Here is a 25,397-nt window from a genome sequence, read left to right as displayed (position 1 = left end):
GGGGGGTTATGGTGAGTAAAAATAATAATCAAAATAATAAAATTTTCTGATTATTTTTTCTAATTTTTTTCTTACATATATATATATATATATATATATATATATATATATATATATGTATGTGTGTGTGTGTGTGTGTGTGTGTGTGTTGTAGCGAATTTAGCTCAAAGGGGAAATGTATATAAATAATTACAATTAATTTTGATTAATTACATTTATTTATATCAGCCACCAGTAGTAACTGTAGTGGAATTAAATCTCCAATTAATCTGTTCATCTAGCGAACATTCAGGGAAATTTCATATCAACTTCAAGCAATGCTATTTTCTTGGCCACAGAAAAATAACATCCTTACAGTATTAATACATTAGAGCCTGTAGCTTGATCGGAAATCGTAAAGGGATATTAATTTGCAAGGCAGAATCAGAGACTCGTGTAGTTTGTTCACAAGAGTTTTATTAACTAACGACTAACATAACTAATCTAAACAAACAAACATACTGTCATGTATCTGGTCTATCCTGTCTTCATGTACTCTTGCACCACACTTCATGGACTTCATTCCCCACAATCCACTGCTCTAATCACTGCATTCACCTGCTCTCACTTTACTGATTACTGGTCACAGCTGCACCTCATCACACTGACTGCATTTAAGCCACTCACACACACAGCCACCTTGCGAAGTCTTACCGTTCCCTATGGTCGTAATTCCGAGCGTTTTCCCTTGTGTTGGTTTCTCTGTGTATGACTCTGGACTGTGTACCCCGTTGACGATTCCTGCTACCTGCCATTGCGACCATTGCCTGTGTATCGAACTGTTTCCTGGATTTCCTACGTTGTTCCTGTTTTCCTGGTGATTATTCCTGCCTGTTGACTATTCTCAATAAATGCTGCAATTGGATCCGCACGTCTCTGACCCTCCTTGTGACACATACAATCACTCATACAGGGTAGGGTAGGAGGATGGCTAGAACTGTACAGGAAAAGGGGTGAGGCTGAGCTGACCATCTAAAAGAACCATCAGTTTCTAATCGAAAGTATAGCATACGATAGCTTACACAAAATCTCTGGTTTAGTGGAAGAAACGATACTTGCATCCGAAGGAGAGTCTCGTGGAGCCTCTAAATAAGTCCTGGATGTACGTGTATTTTCCTCCTTTGGCCAATGTGAGTAATATGCATTGATATGTGTTGAAGTAGTGTTGATATGCTTATTAATAACTTATTATTTTGATGATTTTAAACAAGCTTCTCTATAAAATACTCTCCCCACATTAATGATTTTTTTTAATCAATTGCTTCTCAAAATAATTCACTGTTTTGAATGATATTCGCAGTGGATGAATAATAATATGAGCTCTGATTGGCTGTTTCACAGAGCTGCTCGTTTCAGTAGCTGGCACATGGAGGAAAATGTATTTTTAATCAAGGAGCTCGAGCCACTATTAATGCTGCGTTCCAGGCAACCTTCTATCAGTGAAAGTGCACTGGAGCGGCAGTCAAACCCATGACTTCCCACTCGTGAACTCCTACTAGATCGATATACTCCCAGTTTCGAGTTCTGATGTCACATAGCACGCAAAACAACGTCAGCCCCATACGGGTGCAGTGTGCATGCAAGTGGAGGCCTTCCTAGTGTCCTTTCCACTGTTCCTACTCTGCACCAGCCTCCAGGGCACCCCCCCCCCCTCCCTGGTAGTACTGTTACGGTGCGGGACACACCTTCCAGGAGGGGGGGCGATCTGTCACAGTCCATGTTCCATGTTTTTGGCCAAGCCTTAGTTCCTGTCTTCCCTCATATGGTCTGTTTCCTGTTCTTGTTTAGTTAATTAGTTATTCTGTCCACCTGTGTTGATTAATTATCCTCGCTTGTTTGAGTATTTATAGCCCTGCCTTTCCCGTTTCTTTGTCCTGTCTTAATGTAGGTAATGTTGTTTGAAAAGGTTGTGTTCTCCTTTTTGATTTATTAAAAGTTTTGTTTGTTTAAAAATCCTGGTTCTATTGTTCTACCTTATGCTACTCACCTCCCACAACAGCATTATGAAAAGGCACGCTTTGGTTTTAAATAGTAGAGAAGTTCCCACACACAGACTTTCACATTTTCATTTCTAAGAGTGGCTAAACAACAAAGCTACTGCTTTTCCTGGAACTGTAATTACCCCTTTTACATTGTGATATAGCCTGGTTTTTTTTTTTTAATCGAGCCGAGACCACCTCGTTCAGATGATCTCTGACCTCTGATCTCAAACCTCATTTTGGCACAGATCAGAGCACAATTGCCATGTTCACATGTGCCCAAACGAACCAAGCTAAGGGGGGAAACACACCAAGTTCCAAAACAAAGTGCCAGGTGTGAAAGCACCCTAAAATACTATGGTATATGCTTTAACATCTACATCACTGGAACTAACATTCGACAATCGACTTTTGTAGTGATGACTGCTGCTATCACATGTTGGTGGGTGGAGTTAGTGTTAAGAAATGAATACAGGTTTGGGACAACATGAGAGAATAAATAACAGGATCATCTGAGATGCGGTTAACCTCGTCTGAAATTTAGGCAAGAGTAGGCGGCTGCAGTGAAATAAATGCTGTAAAGACAGGCAGTTCTGACCTCTCAATGTAGAACAAGATCAAAGATGGTAAAAAAAATCTAATTTGAAAATTTAATTCATTCTTTTATTGTTGGGTGGCAACAAACATATGAATCCTGGTCTTAATATGGGAAAGCACCATTACCCAACCAATAAAAGCCAACCCACCAAATGCAGGTGGATTTCAGCAGTGGGTTATTATAAGTGTAAACAGCGATAGAGCAATGGTGGGGACAGAAATTAGTTTGTGGGTGGGCCTCAAAAAGCACGGGTGGGCCTGCTTATCAAATAAAGGCAAAAACGCCTAAAAAGTTTAAACTGGCAAAGCACACAGCTGCGTCTCTTACAGTTTTAAGTGCACATTGTGAGCAAATAATTTGAAGCAGCCATTATGAACAGCTGATTTGTACAGAGCCATCTGATGACCAAACCACATCAGGACAATTTGCGTTTACAATGTACGATGTGTTTTTTAGCGAACCGTACCTTTAGCCGAAAGACCACCTCTTGGTTTGGTCTCGGTTCAGTTTGCTTCAGTGTCTGAAATCGAGGAGTATGGACAAATAGTGTAAGGTCCCCTTTATTGCAGAAATACATGCCTACATTATTATAATACAATACAATTCCATACACATTTCATATTTTGGCTAAAATACCAGGGAGCAGTTAGTGTTGCTACAGCAAATCAATGGAAAAGCCTTCCAACTGGATCGTTCATGGCCCTAGTGTGAATTTTCATATGGACTTTAAGGTTTCCATGTTTTTTTTTTTTACTTTTACCACAGTTAGGGCAATTTTATGGCCTCTCTTCAGTGCGAGTCATCATGTGCCTGTTAAGACGTACTCTATGATCGAAACTTCTTCCACATTGATGACAGATGTAGGGCTTTTCTCCAGTGTGAGTTCTCATGTGCCTTTTAAGATATACTTTACAAGTGAAGCTTTTTCTACACTGTTGGCAGGAAAAAGTCTTCTCCCCAGTGTGAATTCCCATGTGCCAATCAAGAGCTGTTTTACAAGTGAATCTTTTTCCATATTGTTGGCAGGGAAAGGGACACTCTCCTGTGTGAATTCTCATGTGCTCTTCAAGACCTGTATAACGAGTGAAACTTTTTCCACACTGTTGGCAGGTGAAAGGCTTTTTTCCAGTGTGAATGCTCATGTGGCTTACAAAATCTCTTTTACGAGTGTAACTTTTTCCACATCGTTGGCAGGTAAAGGGACAATCTCCTGTGTGAATTATCATGTGCTCTTTAAGACCTCTTTCACGAGTGAAACTTTTTCCACACTGTTGGCAGGTGAAAGGCTTTTTTCCAGTGTGAATACTTATGTGGCTTACAAAATCTCTTTTACGAATGAATCTTTTTCCACATCGTTGGCAGGTAAAGGGACACTCTTCTGTGTGAATTCTTGTGTGCTCTTTAAGACCTCTTCTAGTGAAACTTTTTCCACACTGTTGGCAGGTAAAAGATTTTTTTCTAGTGTGAATACTTATGTGGACTTTAAGGTTTTCTTGTTCACTGAAACTCTGAAGATTCTCATATTGATCTTCCTCTTTAATCTCATTAAGTACTTCCTCCTCTTTCAGCGCCATTAGGTCTAAGGTGAAAAACAAACAAATACAAGTTGAAAACAACAGTTTAATGGCACAAGACAAGAGATTTCAATATATTAAGGGAATGTTTATAGGACACATTTTTTAAAGGAGAACTCCGGTGTGATATTGACCTGAAGTGTAATGAATCATGATACCGAGTGTGAACTTACCTTAATATCTCATCTCGGTTTGTCCTCTGCACTTCGAAATCTGGCACTAGTTAGCCGATGCTAAAATCAGGTTGTTGCTGAGGGTGAATCGGGCATCGGACTAGCCATGTAAATAAATCACTGTTTTACACCATTTACGAGACACAAAGTAGCTCCACATCTACCCTCTCTGTCTTTTATTTCAGCAAGATGCTCATAAGTGATTTTATTAGAAATTAAAACTGCAACCCCTCTTCTATGTCCAGATCCAAATGAGGCAGAGAAAGTGTATTTAAACCCCATCCGATTCAATTTATTATGCTCTGTTACATTGAGATGGGTCTCTTGAAGCAGTGCTATCTCGATTTTCTCTTTTTTAAGTTTAGTCAGAATCTTGCTTCTTTTTACAGGATTAAGTAAACCATTTACATTATATGATGCTACCTTTATGTAACTATTCATTCTGTTTTTTCACATATTTTCATGTCTTTTTGATCCCTCAAACTCGTACAACAGTCAAAGCTTAACGCCCCTTTCTGAATTAGCAGTGAACATGAACTCAACAAGTAACAATGAACAACCAGAACTTCCAATTGAATAGAAATCAAACTGAATGAAAATAAAATCAAGACTTCCAAGTAAGGGGTCGCAACATATCGAGTCATCAGAGTACCTTCAATTTTGGCCTTTAAAAAAGGACATTTTTCACTCACTGATCATCTGTTTGTGGACGTCTAAACGCAAGAAGCTTGTCTTTATAAGATGGGTGTGTGCGAGTAGGTGCACCGCGCTTCTTGCCGGTCTTTCTCCAGGTAAGCCGCTGAACGCGTTCAATTAGTGAGGATGGCAAGCTGTGTACGGTTACCGGGAAACCTCTTTTCTCCATATCGGTCGCTGCCTCTTCAGCGGAGTTGTAGAGAACCGTACCTTCAGCATAGAACACCTTTAACCTGGCCCTGAATCGCGTTTGGAATTTGATGTTGTGTTCCTTCAGCATCTTTTTAGCTTCTTGATATTTCCTCACATCAGGGGCATAGTCATGATCGAAAAAAATCCTGTTGCCTTTCCATTCGATCACCTTCTTCTCCCAGGCCGTTTTGATAACCAATTATTTTGTCCTGTAGTTTAGAAACTTGGCGATTATCGAGCGTGGTTTGGCTGTGGTTGGCGGATTGGGCGTGAGCGCTCTGTGAGCCCGCTCAATCTAGAGGTCCACCGGTAGGTTCAGATCTAGGGTCGATTTAAAAAAATCCTCCAAGAAAGAAATCATGTTCGAAGAGTTTTCCTCATCTTTTTCCGGAACGCCATAAATCCTGATGTTTGATCGTCTGGCTCGACCCTCATGGTCATTTAGCCTGGCTTCAAATTGTTCCGTTAGCCATAGCATCTCTTCTAGGACTTCTTCCGTGTTTTGAATTCGGGTCTCTGCTTGTCAATTCTGTTTTCAGGTTGTTCGATTCTTTCATTCAACTTGTTAAGCTCTTCTTTTATGTCCTGAAGTTGTTTGTGGCTGTTTTGTCGAAAGTCCTTAATCTCGTTAAGAATCCTTGCCAGGCTAATTTGCTCTCCCTCATGTGCTCCCTCAATGCTCGCGCTAATTTTTTTAAGCATATTTTGGTTGTTTTCATCGTCTTTTGAAGTGTTTTTTCTTGGTCTTCCCTTCCTGTATATATTCATCTTTTAAATTATAGTGTTTATCTTGAATTTTCTACATTTTAGCTTGTTAAAAACTTAGGTTTAATGCTACTGATAAGAGCAGCCTCCTAATTTTGAAATTTATGGATCAAAAAGCAGCTAATGCGCGTGGTGGCAAAACATTAATCTGGATAAATATTATCTGTACATAATGTGATGTTACACACGACAGCAAACCTATTTAAATAATTACACAATTACTCTGGGGCTGGGTAAGCTCTGACAAGTTTTGGGTCTATTTTCTCACAAACATGCTGGATGACTGGCAGAACTATAATATATAAAGTGAGATTACTGCTTTCAGTCAGATGTGTTGTTGCTCTTTTCAATCTGGCACACAGACATTGAGGATTTCAAATAATAAAACATAAATCCAACATAGAGAGAGTCAGTGAATGTGGTGTTGAATGTGTGTAAGTGTGCGAGTGTCTGTGTGTCAGAGACGCTGTAGAAGGACAAAGTACCAGCCAGCACATCCACATATACTCCTACTCTTTTAGAGGAGCAGAAGGGGACATGGGTGTCAGTTTCCCTGTTATTATAACAGACAATGAATGTGTCATCAGAGCAGATCAGACTCCAGGATTTTTCATTGTGTCCAAAAACGCAGTCTTCACTGACTCCTTTCCTGTTTATTCCTTTATATGTCACTGATATAACAGCCTTATGTCCACCCCATTCAACCTCCAAGTAACAGCGTCCAGACAGACTGTTTTTAGACAAAACCTGAGACCACGTATCAAATCTTTCTGGATGATAAGGATATGACTGATAATCTCTCACATGCGTAATCTTTCTGTTATTCTCAGACAGAATAAGACGAGTGTGTGCTGTATTTGGATCCAGTGTGAGATCACAGGAATCTGAACACAAGAGCACAAAAACATTTATTTATAGCACAACAATTATCACTAAAGGGGTGTGTGTGTGTGTGTGTGTGTGTGTGTGTGTGTGTGTGTGTACCTGGTATTCATCACGTTGTGGGGACCAAATGTCCCCACAAGGATAGTAATACCAGTAGATTTTGACCTTGTGGGGACATTTCTTAGGTCCCCATGAGGAAACAGGCTTATAAATCATGCACAATGAGTTTTTTTGAGGAAGTAAAAGTGTGCACAATCTCCTGTGAGGGCTAGGTTTAGGTGTAGGGTAGGTGTAAGGCCATAGAAAATACGGTTTGTACAGTATGAAAACCATTACGCCTATGGAATGTCCCCATAAAACATGTAAACCCAACGTGTGTGTGTGTGTGTGTGTGTGTGTGTGTGTGTGTGTGTGTGTGTGTGTGTGTGTGTGTGTGTGTGTGTGTAGACTTACATTTGCGTAGCCCTGCTGTAATCCTGAAGTCTCCTCCATGGTCCACACTATAAAACACACAGTGTCACATTGTACACATCTGATACAAACATAAAACAAACACACACACACACACACACACACACACACACACACACACACACTTGAGTTTGTCCAGTGCACAGTTTTGAAGGTTGAGTTTATCAGACAGCAGCTTGACTCCTGATTCTCCTGGGTGGTTGTAGCTCAGATCCAGCTCTTTCAGATGTGAGGGGTTTGAACTCAGAGCTGAAGACACATAACGACAACCTTCTTCTGTCACCATACAGCCAGATAATCTAGAAACATACACAGAAACAGTCCACATTCACTTGACAATTACACTTCTATCAGTATTGTTAACAACTATATAAGTAGTAGATCTCTTTCACAAATCATTAAAAAGTCCAAACAATTTTTTTTTTGTGAATGGTGCAAATACAGCAACTTGGTTTTGCTGATACATCACAAGAACCAAAGCAGGAGCAGGTTTAAACTAATTTGGGTAAATATGTCTTTGTGTTCAGAAATACCTCAGTATGTTCAGGTGACAGTTTGAACTCTTCAGTCCAGCAGAAAGCAGCTTCAATCCTGTGTCCTGCATGTCATTGTTACTCAGGTCTAGTTCTCTCAGACAGGAATTGGATTGTAGAGCTGAAGACAAACTTTCACAGCACTGGCCAGTGAGATTACAAGTGACCAATCTGAACAGAAAAACAGTTTGGAAGAAGTTAACTCCTGACACAATACCCATTAAATGATTCATTCTGACTAACATTTACAATAATCACATTAAGGTCACTATAATATAATACAGGATAAAAATATGTATTTATCGTAGGAATGTAATGGTCCATGTGTTTACACTACACTAGACTTTTTTTTTTTGCTTGGGTCTTTCTGAATGTGCACCCAACAAATATAGCTTTGTTTTAACCCCACTGCACATGTGAAATTTATTTTCATATTTAGTTTTTTTTTTTGATAAACATTTTACAAATTCTTTTAACAAATAGATTTTTATCCTTAAATCCTAAAATTAATTTTTTAGTCCAGGGTCATGATCACTGGCACACAGGCAATATAGGGAAAACTGCATAATGACATACATTTTGGGGTAATCTTTCCTCATAGTTACAGCCTGTTGGGAGCTATAAATACTATTAAAATGCGAGAAGTCTACAGATGTATAACCTGTGTTAGTGTATTGATGCAATAGCTTTGTGCAAATGCACTTCAGATCAGTCGTCTAACAGCGCATGTCAATGTCAAAATAATTAATATGGCCAATCAAATCAAAGTAGGCGAGTTTATCCTCACAGAAACAAAGCATGCGTTCCCTTCCGGGAACTCGAGCCGCGTCATGGAACGCTATGGGGAACGCCATTGGCGGGCAGCACTCTGAATCATGTCTACAACCAATGAATGACGGGGGTGACGTCATCGACCAGGAAGTATAAAGCACGTGCGTTTGACGCCCGCGGCAGCTTTTGTCATTCAGCGAGAGCGCTCTGTGTCTGTCTGTCCCGAAGTCATTGCTGTTTTTCGTGCCCAGTTTGGTACACTTTTATTTGAGCAATGGCTTCATCACAACCACATAAAAAAGAGAGTTTGGTGGCAGTTAAGCACCCGCATAGGCAGTGTGTCCCTCCCTGCCAACGCTTCATTGTTGGTGGGGATACACACAGCCTATGTGTGGTCAGCTTGGGAGCGGAGCACGCACAGTCAGCCCTCGAAAAGGCTGGCTGTCCGCACTGTGAACGCCTTCCGGTGCGGGTGCTTCGCTCCCGGAAAGCCCTCTTTGCGGAGGGGGCTTTCACCAGCGTTCCCCGCGGGTCTGGCCCCGCTTCCGTCGAGGCGGAGCGGCGGCTGCACTCGTGGGGCTCGCAGCTCGATCTGCTGGAGGGATTGGAGACGGGTAACCCCCTATCTCCGCCCTCACTCAGTGAATCGAGCGACCTCCTCCTGGATGCGGAAGCCCGCACTGCGGTTTCTTCCCCCCGAGAGGAGGCTCCAGAGTTTTTCCTCTCTTCCTCCGAGGAGGTTGAGATGGAAAGCCTGGATGAGCCACAACCGCCACCACGGTCGCCTCACTATGAGGAGCTCGTTGAGATGCTGACAAACGCGGTAGCCAAACTAAACATCTCCTGGCCCGCGGAAGAATACCATGAGCCGCAGAGAAGCCGATTAGACGATCGCTTCCTGCGGACCAAGTCAGCACCTCAGAGACGGAGCCTTCCATTCTTCCCCGATCTCCATAAAGAGCTAGCGAGATCGTGGGAGAAGCCGTACTCCTTTCGCCTTTTCTCCCCCGCTGAAAATTATGGTAATGTGGGGGGGGCAGAGGAGTGTGGCTACAGGACGATGCCACGGGTTGAGCAGACGCTTGCGGGCTATCTCTCACCCGGTTCGGCGTCGTCCTTGAAGGCTCCGTCCTTGCCCACCAAGCCCCTTAAAGTTACATCTGGCTTGATGGGCAAGGCTTACACGGCAGCAGGTCAAGCCGGTACGTGCCTTCACACCATGGCAATTCTCCAAGCGTACCAGGCTGACCTGCTGAAGGAGTTCAGCAGCGGCGAGGAAGTTAACATCACAGAGATGCAAAAAACTGCAGATCTCCTGCCAGCTCGCTGTTACAGGTCTCTGAGTTAGTTCCTCGAATAAATCCAGACACCAGTCTCGAGAGGCTGGTTCCCTTAGTAAACTTTCTGGCAGCGTGGAAACTACTGCCAAATGTTTCTATGTGGGTCCTGCGTACTGTAGAGAAAGGTTACGCTATTCAGTTCGGCACCAAGCCGGCACCTTTCAGCGGGGTATTTCCAAATTTAGTAAGCCTTGAGCAGGGTCTGGTAATGGAACAGGAAGTAGAAACTCTTCTGAGGAAGGAGGCCATCGAGGTGGTCCCTCCTCAAGACAGGGAATCCGGGTTCTACAGCCGGTACTTCATTGTTCCGAAGAAGGATGGGGGGCTTCGGCCCATCTTAGATCTCAGGCTTCTAAACCGCTCAGTCAGGAAACTGAAGTTCAGAATGCTTACAGTCAAGCAGGTCATGTCACAAATCAGGTCCGAGGACTGGTTTGTCACGATAGATCTAAAAGACGCATATTTCCACGTCTCCATCCTTCTTCAACACAGGAAGTTTCTCAGGTTCGCTTTCAGGGGCGAAGCTTACCAATACAGAGTACTTCCTTTCGGCCTAGCTCTCTCTCCCCGAACTTTCACGAAGTGTGTGGATGCTGCGCTGGCTCCACTGCGACTCCAGGGCATCCGCATACTCAACTACATAGACGACTGGCTTATCCTAGCCAGCTCGGAGCAGTTAGCGGTTCAGCATCGAGGTGTTGTTCTCGCTCACATGAAAGAGTTGGGGTTGAGACTCAACGCCAAGAAAAGTGTGCTTTCTCCACTACAGAGGACCACTTACTTAGGCGTGGTGTGGGATTCGATCTCGATGCAGGCACGTATGTCTCCTGCCTGGATCGATTCCATGCTGACTGCAGTAAATGCAGTAAAGCTAGGCCAGTCACTCACTGTCAAACAGTTTCAAGTACCGTTAGGTCTTATGGCGGCCGCTTCCAATGTGATACCTTTTGGACTGCTGCACATGAGACCACTACAGTGGTGGCTCAGGACCAGGGGGTTCTCACCGAGGGGAAACCCGTTCCGCAAGATCAAGGTCACGCGGCGCTGCCTACGTGCCTTGGCCATGTGGAAGAAACTCTGGTTCCTCTCTCAGGGTCCGGTTCTGGGAGCTCCTTGTCGCCGCATCACGCTAGCGACTGATGCTTCCCTCACCGGATGGGGAGCGGTCATGAGTGGCCGCTCAGCCCAAGGCCTGTGGAGCGATCACCATCTCTCCTGGCACATAAATCGCCTAGAGATGCTGGCCGTATTCCAGGCTCTGAAGAGTTTTCTCCCAGACCTAAGAAACCGTCACGTGCTGGTCCGTACAGACAGCACAGCGGTGGTTTATTACATAAACCATCAAGGAGGACTCCGCTCACGCCCCTTGTACAAGCTGGCGTACCGGATACTCCTTTGGTCTCAAGAGAAACTCCTCTCCCTGAGAGCAGTCCATATTCCTGGACATCTGAATGTGGGAGCAGACGTCCTGTCGAGGCAGGGGCCGAGGCCCGGGGAATGGATGCTTCACCCAGAGGTGGTGAAGCAGATCTGGAGAGTGTTTGGCCAGGCACAGGTGGACCTTTTCGCGACTCGAGAGACATCGCAATGTCCCCTCTGGTACTCTCTAGTTCCTCCAGCTCCACTGGGGCTGGATGCCATGGTACAGATGTGGCAGAGGCTTCGTCTGTACGCCTTTCCCCCGATCGCTCTGCTCCCGGGAGTTCTGGAACGGGTCCGTCGGTTTCAAGTACGGCTGCTACTCGTAGCCCCGTACTGGCCGGCCCGAGTGTGGTTCTCGGACCTGATATCTCACCTCGACGGCTCTCCATGGGAGATTCCCGTCAGGAGGGACCTCCTGTCTCAGGCTGGGGGCGCAATTTGCCACCCCCACCCAGAGAAGTGGAGGTTATGGGTGTGGCCCCTGAGGGGGCGCAACTCATAGGAGCGGGTCTCTCAACCGAGGTTGTTGAGACCCTTCTCCAATCCAGAGCTCCCTCTACGAGGAAACTTTATGGCCTTAAGTGGAACTTGTTTGCGAGATGGTGCCGCGAGCGCCACTTAGACCCAGTTAACTGCCCGGCTGGTACAGTTCTGGAGTTCCTACAGTCTCGCCTTTCCGCAGGGCTAGCTCACTCCACCCTGAAGGTTTACGTGGCGGCTATAAGTGCCTACCATGCCCCTCTAGGTGGTCTCTCAGTGGGCCGAGATCCCTTGGTCATTCGTTTCCTCCGCGGTGCACTCAGGTTGAGGCCTTGAGTGACACCCAGGGTTCCCACGTGGGACCTGGCTGTGGTACTAGAAGCTCTATGCAAGCCTCCATTCGAGCCCATAGAGGAGTCTACAGATCGCATACTCACTATTAAGACAGCGCTTCTGTTAGCACTCACCTCTCTCAAGAGAGTTGGGGACCTGCAGGCCCTTTCGGTGGCCCCTTCTCATTTAGAGTTTGCTCCAGGGATGGCCAAGGCCTTTCTTTACCCTAGAGTCGGGTACGTCCCGAAGGTCCCCTCCCTAGCACCGCAGCCAATAACGCTACAAGCGTTTTATCCTCCTCCATTCGTGGAGCCGAATCACAGGAAGCTTAATTGCATGTGCCCAGTCAGAGCCTTAGACGCATACGTCCACAGAGCTGCCATGTGGCGTAGAACAGAACAACGGCCCCCCAAAGAGGGGGGGCCCGGCTGCAAAGCCTACTATGAGTAGATGGATCATCGATGCCATTACTACTGCTTATGAGTCCTCTGGTCTCCCTTCTCCCATGGGACTCAAGGCTCACTCCACTCGAGGTCTGTCTGCCTCGAGAGCTCTGACAGCAGGTGTCCCCATCCAGGACATCTGCAATGCTGCGGGTTGGTCCTTGCACCTGATGTTCGTCAGGTACTATGAACTCGACCTCAGAGCCACTCCAGGCTCCGCTGTCCTCTCGACTTAGCGAGACTAGGTCCAGAGAGTCAGCCACCTCCCTAGCCAGGAGGAGACTTCTCAAGGCACATTCTTTCTGCGGAAAGAAGAGAAGTCACTTTTCGCCACAAAAAGAGATCTGCACCCTCAACCTTTTGTCCGTGGAAAGCTAAACAAAAGCTCTTTCAGTCCCTCTTGTCCTGGCAGCACCCCAGACAAAGGACTAAGACTCCTCGTGAGCCCGAGGGCCGAGGGGTACCTCTCGCACTGGCTGGCGAACCAGGCAGAGGTCCACTGTTCTCGTGTGCCTAAGGGCCGAGAACTATACAGCCCTCTTGTCCGCGGAATGCTAGACAATGGCTTAATTCTCCTCGTGTTCTGGCGCAGGATGCTACCAGACCGAGTGTATTTCGGTCCCTCTGGTTTCTGGCCTTTCCCAGACCAAGGACTAAGACTCCTCGTCTGCCTGAGGGCCGAGGAGTGCCTCATGCGATGGCTGGCTACCAGGCAGAGGCCCCTACTGCCTTCCCCGTGTGCCCAAGGGCCGGGGATTGCAGTGCCCTCTTGTCCGCGTAATGCTAGACAATGGCTTATTCCCTCGCGTCCTGGCGTAGCTCCAGGCCGAGCCTTGGATCCCTCTTGTTCTGGCTGAACCCCCAGACAAAGAACCACCCTCTCCTCGTGTGCCTGCGGGCCGAGGAGCACTCTTGAGGTCGAGTTCACTGTCCTCGTGGGTCTACGGACCGAGGACTACCTACACCATCTGTCCGCGGAATGCTAGACAGTGGTCATTCAGTCCCTCTTGTTCTGGCTAACTCCCAGACAAAGGACTAAGACTCCTCGTGTGCCTGAGGGCCGAGGAGTACCTCTCGTTCTGGCTGGCGACCAGACAGAGGAAGACTACCATTCCTCGTGTGCCTGAGGGCCGAGGATTACAGGGCCTTCTTTGTCCGCGGAATGCTAGACAAGGGCTCTCTCTTTTTCCACCCTGGTTGAGCAGACACTGCGCAGGGCTTGGAAATTATGGGGGCGTTGGTAGTCTCGTTCCCCATAGCGTTCCATGACGCGGCTCGAGTTCCCGGAAGGGAACGTCTCGGGTTACGTATGTAACCTTAGTTCCCTGAGGGAACGAGACGCCGCGTCTCGGACCATAATTCCCGCACCCTGCGGCGCTCGCTTCATTCCTAAAGAGCTGCCGCGGGCGTCAAACGCACGTGCTTTATACTTCCTGGTCGATGACGTCACCGCGCCTGTGACGTCACCCCCGTCATTCATTGGTTGTAGACATGATTCAGAGTGCTGCCCGCCAATGGCGTTCCCCATAGCATTCCATGACGCGGCGTCTCGTTCCCTCAGGGAACTAAGGTTACATACGTAACCCGAGACGATTTTCAGTGCGAAGCATCATTTTTACATTGAAATGAGCAAGGTAAGATGGAAGCTGGAAATCATTTAATGTTAGTCAGTTTTATGATAGAAATGTTAGATGACTATATCCAGTGATGCAAACTTCTCAACCTTTTTTTCTTAAATATTGTGTTAAATTAACTGCATCCGTGTCTCTGTCTACAAAGAAGTTGTAAGGATTGTCTATTGAAGGCAAGTTGAAGTTAGAATCCAAGTGCAGTTTATTGAAGCTAAAACGAGAAATTCAAAAATCCAAACTCCAAACAATAAACAAAGACTTGACTTGATACAGACTTGGAACAGACTTGACTTGGAACAGAATTGGCTTGAAGCAGACTTGATTTGGCATGAAACAGACTTGAACATGCACTGTAAAATCTAAGTAGTTGGGCTTACTTAAAAAAAGCATACAAACCGATTGCCTTAAAAAAACTAAGTAAAGTAAAATAGAAATAATATGTTGTACTGACAAATGCTTAGTTAGTATAGTTTACTTACATGAGAGTTCTAGCAACTAAAAAAGAACTGTAGGGGCTTCTTGATCCTTTACTTAAGGTTTACTCTTGACTTAGGATAGCTACTCACTGACTCCCAGAGTGCATTGCAGCATGCATAAATTATGCAATTGGTTTGTTTTACTGTTGCTGTTTTTATTTGCTAATTTTATTTACTGTCTTGTGTCAGTAGTAGCACAACAAAAAGAGCAAATTAAATAATAAAATGGTTATTGTCACAATTAATAAAAATAAATAATATTGAATTGTTACCATTGTTGTGGTTCGCGTGCTGAATGTTTAAGTCTGTCTGAGACTTGAGCACATTACCACAAATATTATAAATGATTGTCTCAACCAACCCAATTTGATTTCTCGAGGTGTTTATAAAGAATAATGAAGTTGTAAAAGATCATTAATAAATATTAAAAATATAATGTTATATATAATGTCATAAAAAGCAAAAGCAACCTGCATATTACTTTTTGTCCCTTGAAATCAAAAATTATGATTCCATGTTGCATTGCTGCATCAATAGGAACAAAATTACAATAAATTAAACAAAGTTCCAAGTGCCCTACTGTTACGGACCTGCCGGCTCCTCCTCCTTGTTTTGCCTGTTTATTGCGTCTCCCCTACAGGTGAGACGGAGCACAGGTATGGCGTGTTGCCTATGATTGCTTCCAGGACCACGTGGGATTGCTTCTAGTATCCTAGTATCCCATAAACCTGGTTGAAGGGGGCCGCCGCTTCTCCTTCTCTCCTGCACCATTTTTTGTTGATTTTGTTTCCTTTTGCATGACACTTCATATACCCTGATTGCATACGTTTTCGTTTCTTAAGTTTAACACTTATACTGACTTTATTTACTTTACGTTGCTTATTCTTTATCTTTAATAAATATATAATTTTGAAATCAAATGATCCGCGTGGTCTCCCCTCTGTTGCATAGCCCGGCACCGGCTGTATGTAACAGATTGGGGGCTCGTCAAGGGATTTGAACGTTCGGGATCTGGAAATGACAAACAGACTGGGGGGTTCGTCAAAATAAGGATTTGAAACAACATCGGTAAATATATATTATTTTTGATGCTTATGACTAGGTTTTCGAATAGCCTAGTCGTTAGAAGCTTAACATATATTAGGACCGTTTTCATTCGTTTGATTTGGAAAGCGCTTTTTGATAGTTCATTGAGTTGAACGTTTTGTTTTGAATCATTGGGAAGACTAGAGAATTATTTTTCGTTGTTGGTGCGGAGAGGAGGAGAATATATATATTTTTTTTGTGCCTGAGCTGTTTTGAAGTAGCTTAAGCCGGGTTGAAGAATTTGCGGTGAGCTATTGTTTGGTAAGTGTGGTTCTGCACTGCGCGTTCAATATTGAGTCTATTGATAAAGTATTCGATAAAATAATTATCGGAACGTTGCGAGTGCCTGTTAAGCTTTATTTTTATTTTTTTATTTTTTATTTTAGTTTGTTATTTTTGTGCTATCCTGGGCAGAGGGCACCGTCGTGGATGCCTGCTTTAACGACATTTTGTCGGGGGAGGCACCGCTGATATTGTGTATTAAAAATCTTTGTCCTTGGGAGATGCATGAAGAGTATCTTTTTTTATTATTATTATTATTTGGAGTGCAAAAACATACATGGTAAATGCAGAAACAGAAACAACAACAACAGAAATAATACCAACAAAACAAAACAAAAACAAACAAAAAACTATACTAACAAAAAAACAACAACAACAATGATAAAAAATGAGAAATGAGAACAAGACAATCTGAATAATAATAATGTATAAGTAGTAGTAGCAGTATAGGTAGTATTAGCATGTTCAAAAATAATAGAAATGGCCATAAATCGGAGTAACAACTATAACACCAAAGGTAGTGATGATACGGTTAATATTTTGTGATGACAGTAATATCAATAATAACAGTAATCATAATAATAATAATAACAACAACAATAATCCCAAGGATGGTGATTACAGTATGATGTTGTGATGATGGTAACAGTAATATCAATAATTATAATAATAAAATAATAATAATAATAATAATAAAAAAATAAATAATAATAATAATAATAATAATAATAATAATAATAATAATAATAGTAGTATTAATAACAATAGTAAAGTTTGAGTTGTAACAATGATATTTTGTGACGATGTTTTGTGATGAAGGCAACAGTACTATTACTATTAATAATAATAATCATAATAATAATGATGATAATAATAATGATATAATCACAATAGTAGTTATCTAAATATATGCATGCAGGGAAATATACTAATGAACCATACCCAACACATACCACACCTATCCTAGCTTCTGTGTCAGTGGGCATGTTTTGTTTTTGTTTTTCCCTCCTTCCTCCTCTCCATTCAAGGCAACATTGTAGACATCATATGATGTATGTAAGTTTGAACTCAAGTGGTGCATTAAAAGAAGAGTGCGGTGCATTAAAATCAATATGTGGTGCATTAAAAACATGGGTGGTATTTGTTGGGTGCAGTTTTAATTTATTTATATTTATAAATTTTTAATTATGTATATTTAATGATGTAATCTTCAGTAAACTGTTACCGTCCATACAAAACATCATCCCATCAATTTATTACTTTTCAATGTTTCTCTGATATAGTGATACAATAAATGAAAACAACAACAACAATAATAATAATAATAATAATAATAATAATATTAATAATAATAAAAATAATAATAATGAAAACACTCATGTTACTAATACCTTATATAAATATGAATAATATTTTGTGAATACTTAAAGATAAGTGTGTCAGATTTGTAAGAGTTGACTGAGGTCTGATGTTGGATGTTGTGATTCTGATGTATATGGAGATGAAAAATATTCTAGGGAGATGTATTCTGTAAGCAAATTTTTCCAGTGTGTTATGTGAATGGTGTTTCGGGATTTCCAGTTCAAGAAGATAGTTTTCTTGGCAATGGCTAGAGCTATGAGGAGTATCCTTTTGTTTGTTATTTCCTGATTAAGTGTTGATAGATCGCCCAGTAGACAGAGTGAAGGGGATAATGGGATGTGACAGCCCAGGAGGTGGGATAGGGATTCAGTGACATCTTCCCAGAATTGTTTAATGGGTGGGCAGTGCCATGTGGCGTGGATATATGTGTCCGGGCTATTTTGTGAGCAGTGCACGCAAGTTTCTGATGTGAATCCCATTTTAAACAGCCTTTCCCCAGTGTAGTGTGTTCTGTGAAGGGTCTTGGACTGTATGAGCTGAAGGTTGGCGTTTTTAGTCATGGAATAAATATTATTACAAATTTGAGTCCAGAAGTCGGTATCAGGAGCAATAGAAAGGTCTTTTTCCCATTTGGTTATTGGTAAACTTAAGGTTTTATTTGAATTGGTTATCATTTTGTATAATTTAGAAAGTAATTTCTTGGGGGACGATATATTAACTAAATCTGCTACTGCGGAAGGAAGGTGAAGATTGATGGTTCTGTTATTGATTTTAGATAAGACAGCTGATTTGAGTTGCAAATAAGTCAAGAATTGATTGCTCCCAATACCGTACTTCTGGACTAGGTAGGAAAATGGAACCAGTTTGTTTGACTGAAAAATGTGATTAATATGTGTGATACCCTTATCTGCCCATTTATGAAAATTTAGTATTTTTTTGTTACTTGTGAAGTCAGGGTTATTCCAGAGTGGGGTGAAGTTAGATGGAGCCAGATTGGAGTTTGTGATTTGATAATATTTCCACCAGGCCGTCAGAGCTGAAGCTATTGTCAAGGCTATGAAGCATGAGTGATGTTTAATGGACTGACTAAGAAATGGAATGTCTGATATGTGTATGTTTTTGCAAAGTGATTGTTCTATATCTAGCCAAATGGTGTCTGCCTGAGTGGGGTGAGTCCATTTATATATGTATTGAAGTTGGTTTGCTAGCGAGTAATGGTAAAAATGTGGTGCTTCTAAGGCTCCTAAAGATTTGGGTTTTTGTAAAGTGCTTAATTTTATCCTTGGTGGTTTATTTTTCCAGTAGAATCGGTTGATGATGGAGTCTAGAGATTTGAACCAATTGAGAGTAGGCTGTGTTGGGATCATTGAAAATAGGTAGTTTATTTTAGGGAGTACTGTCATTTTGATTATTGATATTCTTCCCTGGATTGAGATAAATTGTGCCAGCGATTGAGGTCATCTTCTACTGTTTTTAATAAAGGAGTGAAATTGAGTCCATTCAGCTCTGACAGCCTGGAGGAAACCCTAACGCCTAAGTAAGTGATGTGACCTGTGCATAGAGGAATGGGTGATACCTGGGCTGCCACATCCCATTTAGATTGATGTAGTGGAAGGATTAAAGATTTATTCCAGTTTATTGCATAATCGGAAATTTTAGAGTATGAATCAATGGTTTTTACAGGGCAGCTCCGTTTTGTCTTGTCTTGATGCGCAGTGTTGTGGCCACGCTTACATTTGAAAAATGTGAGCTTGTTTTTTGTGTATAAAAAAATTGTATGCTGTAGAATTAGTTTAATTTTGATGGCTAGTTTGGAGGAATTTTTTTAGCTCCATCTGTGGAGGTTCTGAATAATTTGACAAAGGATCAATTGCGTCAAGTTTGTGAACATTATAACTTTGACCTGGGTTTACCCAGAACAGCGAAATTAGCCCAGATCAGAGTGTCAGTTCAGGCGGAATTGGTCGTTAGGAATATTCTTTCATCACCTGCATCTCTAATTATGCAGGAGTTAGAGTTCGGAGAAGCAACGTCGACACCTCTTTCGACAGAGTTTTCTAAAATTACACTTTCGTTTGAGCAACAAAAGGCGTTGATAGAAATGCAACATAAAGAGAACGAAGCTGAACGTCGAGAGAGAGAAGCTTAATGTGAGGCAGAGCAGAGAGAGAGAGAGAATACCTAGAGCTACCGTGGTTACGATGGCAGTTGACAGCAAAAATATCAGCTCCTGATATTACCACTATTTTTGCCAGATAACGTATTTTTTTATGATCCAAATTGTAATTAGATGATCGGACATATATTTGTGAACAACAGAGGCAGAAGATTACTAAGGTAAGACCTCTAAAAAGATCATCAAAAAAGATTCATCAACTAAAAACCACATAGGCCTACAAATTTGTGACAACAAGCTTACTGCTAACCAAGCTAACATTCCGTGGCAGTTATGTCAGTTAAGAGCAACATGGGCCTATCTAAAGCAGAAGCATTTTTCAAAAATGAAGAGGAGCTAGAGATAATATATCCAGCAGAAGCTAAATCTACAAAAGACAAAAAAAGATGAAAGAGATTATCCTGAGAGAGAACCCAGAGATACTGTTATCTGACTACAGTGGACCAGAAAACAACAGAGTCCGTTGTAACCTGCTCTTCTTTACTGAACACCCATCAACCTGGCACACCACCCTCTGCTCGACCATGACATGTAAGAGAAAAGGAGGAATCAGCAAAGGTAGACAACTCACTCTAGAAGGAGAGAACGACACAAAGTTGATTGTGAATCTTTATCACAATGGCACTGTTATGGTCCAGGGACCAGAAACCAGCCTTAATGAATTTCAGAAGAACTTTAGTAACATTAAACAGGATGTTCAGAAGATTACGAAAGATCCTGAAATTAAGAGTCAAACAGCTAAAGTGCCCTGCACCCCATCAATTACCATCTCTGACACCAGCTCAAGAACGCCTCAAACACACAGACACACCAGCACTCCTGTGTCTCCTAAGATAAAGGCTTTTCAACAGCAGCAGTGTATCAGCACACAAACCTACACCAACCCCACAACCACAACTCAACATCAGAGATGTGTCAGTTCACAAACACACAACATCTCCACTACTAAATCATCCTCAAACTCGACTCAACAGCAGTGTGTCAACAAACAATCTCAGAGCCCTTTCATCCCTGCAATCCGTCAGTCTCCTCAAGCCCACCAGAACGTTAAGAGGAAGGACAGCAGCATCAGCACTCAGATTCATCCCCCAGCTACAACATCATCCTTGAGCAACGGAAGAGAACAGAAGAGAAAAGACAACATCGTCATCCTCTGCGACTCTAACGGCCATCACCTTGACCCCAGACAACTGTTTCCGGGGAGATCAGTGAAGAAGTTCTGGTGTCCCACCTCACACTCTGCTTTAAGACTGCTGCAAGATGGTGCATTGGGTGCCCTGTCACACATCATTCTTCACACTGGGACAAACGACCTTAGTACCAGAAAGGTGGATGTTACTAAAGCCCTGTCCAACGTGGTGAAAACAGCCAGCAGAATCTACCCCACAGCCAAAGTCATCATCTCTACCCTTCTACCTCGCAGAGACGTACCACAAAAGATCATAAACACAATCAACGCGGAGATAGCTGGAATCTGTGCTTCAATGATGAATGTCCACATAGCCGACCATCAGCGCATCACCCATGAGCCTCTGTATGACCACATCCACATTCATCGAGAGGGCATGAGACTGTTTGCAAAAACCATCAAGGAAACAGCCCCGAAACCCCCTCAGAAGACACTTTCTGATCAGGAGGAGAGGGTAAGACAGTTTCCCGGCAGACAGTCAGACAGCTGTAGTAGCAGGTAGAGGTAGAACAGACACCAGCGACCTTAGCCAGATTAAAAACATGCTGAAAATGATATGTGACAACCTGTTAGCTTAACTACTTACAGTTTGTCTGTAGTTAAATATTATTTCTCAATGACTCTAGTTGATGCATTTCTATTTCTATTTTATTATTTCATATTTGACAGTTATAACACTGATTCACCCATGATATTTATTTATTTTATGTATATCCTCTATACTTAATTTTGAACTGATTAATTTATATTTTAAAACACGATTTGGTCAAGAATTTATACATTATTCTGGTAAATACAATACTCACCAATGACATCATTTAAAATAACATGTTATAATATTCAAGGGATGTTCTCTTCAGCTTTTGGAGAGAAAAGTACTAATCCTGTTTTTGTTAATGCTGTACATAGTTCAGATATAATTATTTTACTTGAGACATGGAGTCGTTTAGACTCCAAAACTTACACCCCTTCAAACTACAGAGAGCTACGTATTCCCTCAATTAAACAGCCTAATGTGAAAAACGGAAGAGATTCAGGAGGAATTATAGTTTGGTTCAAAGAACATCTGTGGCATTATATTCAGCCTATGAAAAAGGGAAAAACACATATTTGGATAAAACTTAAAAAAGAGATTTTGTGTTTAGATGAGGACCTGTACCTGTGTGCCACATATATCCCCCCATATGAGTCACCTTATTATAACAAAGACATCTTCTCAACCCTTCAATCAGAGATAAATTACTTTCAATCGGTTCAGTTCTATTAATGGGAGATCTGAATGCCAGAACAGGGAAGGAAGTGGACTACATCAGCTCAGATGGAGACAAATATATAAATGGTTCATTTAATCATCAACACAAACTCTTTACTAAAACACGCCAGAATTATGATAACATAATTAACAGACATGGAAAACAAGTCCTGCAGCTCTGCAAAAGCCTGGGCCTATATATAGTTAATGGCAGAATAAAAGGTGACTCCCTGGGTCGATTTATATACTGCTCATATTTAGGCAGCAGCACAGTAGACTACGCCATCACAGATATAGACCAAAGTAAAATCAATTATTTCACTGTGATGCCACAGCTGCCATTTTCAGACCACAGCCACATAGTCCTCAGTCTCAACAGATCAGTGAATCATCTGCCCTCTTTAAAACAAAAAGTTAAACTATATCCACTCCCCCCCAAATTTAAATGGAGCAATGACAGTCCTGCCCAGTATGAAGCTGCGCTCCACAGCACCCAAGTTGACAACATGATAAACTTATTTCTCCTGACTACATTTAGTGAAGAGAAGAGAAGTATCAGTTTAGCAACTGAACAGTTAACTCAAATCTTTTCTACAGTGGTCAGAAAAGCCCTCAGAAAAAGAAAAAAATTCAGATGCAAAAAAGAATTGGCTAAAGATGTTTGGTTCGATAAAGAATGCCAAAAACTAAGAAAAGAATTACGATCATTATCAAATAAAAAACACAGAGACCCAGCAAACCAACAAATACGAGCCACATATCAACAAACCCTCAAAATATACAAGTCACTGCTAATACAGAAGAAAACTGATCACATAAAAATAAACAAAATTGAGGAGGCAATCGATCAAAATTCTTTTTGGGACCTATGGAAAAATTTAGAAAAATCCAAAGAGACCAAACACCTTCCCATCTATGACCCAAAAATCTGGACTCAACATTTTGGAAAACTCTATTCACTAAACGAACCAACCCCCACCCAAAAACATCTGACTTCCCAACTAAATAGCCTGGAATACACTATTAAAGACAGGCTAAATCATTTAGACAAGCCCATAGAATTAACTGAGCTGACAGAGAAGATGAAATCCCTAAAAATGAAGAAATCAAGTGGCTTGGATGGAATATCTAATGAGATGCTGAAACACAGCAGCCCCAAACTGACAGTTGCGGTCCTAAAATTATTTAACCTTTTATTAAAATCTGCACTGTAAAAAACAACCTATAGAATCTACTCAATAAAATGGGGTAAACTGATGTAACAATTTGCACAGTTTGTTTGGGTAGATTCTATCCTATATATCTGAGTAAAGAATACCTGAATTGATCAGCTAAGACAAACTAAAAAAAGTAGGTAAAGTCTACACAGCAAAAAGCCCAGTATTAAATGAACTCTCCCAATAGTTTGAGTCCATACTCAAGAGTATTAAAATGAACACTGAAGCAGTGTTAGAGTTATTGAGGTAATTAAGTTATTCATTGAGTGGTGATTGACCATTATTAAAGACCTGTGTGATGTTAAAAAGCAGAATCGCCAAAAGGAGAAAATCTAATTTTGTAAGTCACCATTATAGTGGTCAGTGTTAGCATTAGTTTAGCTCTTTACCATTAACTTCTTAACATTAGGTTTTGTTTGGGTGCTCTAATTGAGTTATAATGGTCAGACAAACCAGAAGAAATTAGATTATGTGGTGTTGAACATACTTTGACAAAGTCATAATGTAATGACCTGAATAACTGAGTTATATTTTATGTTAATTACGCTGGATTAATCAGAGTATTAATTTTTAAGCTTATTTTGACAAAAATATACACATATTTTAGATATAGACACACAGACATCAACAATCAGCATGAGAATCACAACAATGGTGACCATCAAAAACGTATGTTGTAGCCAATCAAAACTCATCCGTGTCTCCCATCATGCATTGCGGCATGAATAAATTATGAGCTGATTATTTCCGTGATGTTTAGAGTTGATCTGTTTTTTTTTTGGGTCTCACAATCTCAGCTTCGGGTAAATTGGATCTGGCAATAAAACATCTGACCGATAAGGCACGTAGGGCTTATTACACAATTAGAAAATCACTATTCAAATTCAACCCATCCATTAAATTGTGGCTGAAAATCTTTGACAGCATCATCAAACCCATTCTTCTATATGGCTGTGAAATCTGGGCCCCCAAATTTAAACTAAACTATGATTCTTGGGATAAAAACCCCACTGAAATTTTCCACCTCGAGTTCTGCAAGAACATCCTGGGACTCCACAGAAATGCCCCTAATCTCGGCTGCAGGGCAGAATTGGGCAGATTCCCCCTTCTAGCAGAAATCCAGAAGAGAACAGCGAAGTTCTGGTTCCATCTGTCTGACACACTGACAGATGGCTACCATCACTGTGCTCTTACTTACAGGGCAGGACACCCAGAGAGTGACCCCATGCAATATTTAGTGGAAAAACACCAACTAAATTCAACAATTCAGTTTAGACACGCAAAAGTTAAAGAAATTGGAAGATTAACCCAGGAAGAATACATCCATGATTGGCAAATCAAAGTAGCACAAATTAACAAATTAAAGTACTTCTCCAGATTAAAGACTGGTTATTAATTGGCACCTTACTTGACCAAAATTAAAGATTATCATCAGAGAACGCTCCTGACAAAGTATCGTCTAAGTGAGCATAGTCTATATGTAGAGACGGGCCGACACAAGCAGAGCTGGAGAGCCAGAGAGCTAAGACTGTGTTCTCACTGCACAGATGGACTCATAGAGGATGAACTGCATTTCCTTACGGAGTGCAGCAAATATAAAAACATCAGAGATGCCTATTTTACCAAAATAGCTCAAATTGTGCCTGATTTCCAACAAGTAAGCCACATAGACAAACTCGTTTATATCTTGGGAGAGAAAGAAAAGTGTATCCATTTAGCAGCGCAGTATGTTTCCTCCTGCCATATTATGAGGGACAAAGGCTGAACCCCCCTTTTCCTTATCACTGCTCTCTGTAGATATTTACATTATATTTGCTATTGTTTTTGTTTTCTTTTTTAATGCATTTATTCATTTATTTATTTATTTATGTATGTATTTATTGTGTACGTGTTATACTATATGCCTGTACAACTTGTTCACTGTTTATTGCTTTGGCAACATTGTACTATTATACAGTCATGCCAATAAAGCTCAATTGAATTGAATTGAATTGAGAGGCAGAACGTCGAGAGAGAGAAGCTCAGCGTGAGG

The 25,397-nt window shown here is 41.8% G+C and overlaps 1 protein-coding gene and 1 pseudogene across 1 annotated transcript; both read right to left on the bottom strand.

Moving 5' to 3' along the window:
• Positions 1 to 3,392: 3,392 nt before the first annotated feature.
• On the bottom strand, positions 3,393 to 4,190 carry LOC141318774 (uncharacterized). Its single transcript, XM_073833214.1, has 2 exons — positions 4,098 to 4,190; positions 3,393 to 4,049 (listed from the first exon to the last, which is right to left on the bottom strand). Exons 1-2 carry the CDS (start codon positions 4,188 to 4,190, stop codon positions 3,393 to 3,395), a joined length of 750 nt encoding a protein of 249 aa, XP_073689315.1.
• Positions 4,191 to 6,337: 2,147 nt separating this feature from the next.
• LOC141318742 (uncharacterized) overlaps positions 6,338 to 25,397 on the bottom strand; it is a 52,241-nt pseudogene continuing 33,181 nt past the window's right edge.

The sequence above is a fragment of the Garra rufa genome, chromosome 1, assembly GCF_049309525.1.
Source record: "Garra rufa chromosome 1, GarRuf1.0, whole genome shotgun sequence".
Lineage (NCBI taxonomy): Eukaryota > Metazoa > Chordata > Actinopteri > Cypriniformes > Cyprinidae > Garra > Garra rufa.
This window is presented reverse-complemented; position numbering and strand designations above follow the sequence as displayed.

Bases quoted from the DNA above. Each gene is read 5' to 3' on its own strand.
- LOC141318774 (XM_073833214.1), bottom strand. From the start codon at position 4,190: ATGGCGCTGAAAGAGGAGGAAGTACTTAATGAGATTAAAGAGGAAGAT. The intron at 4,050-4,097 runs GTCCACATAAGT...ACCTGCCAACAG, and splicing joins GTGAACAAGAAAACCTTAAA to TGTGGAAAAAGTTTCACTAG.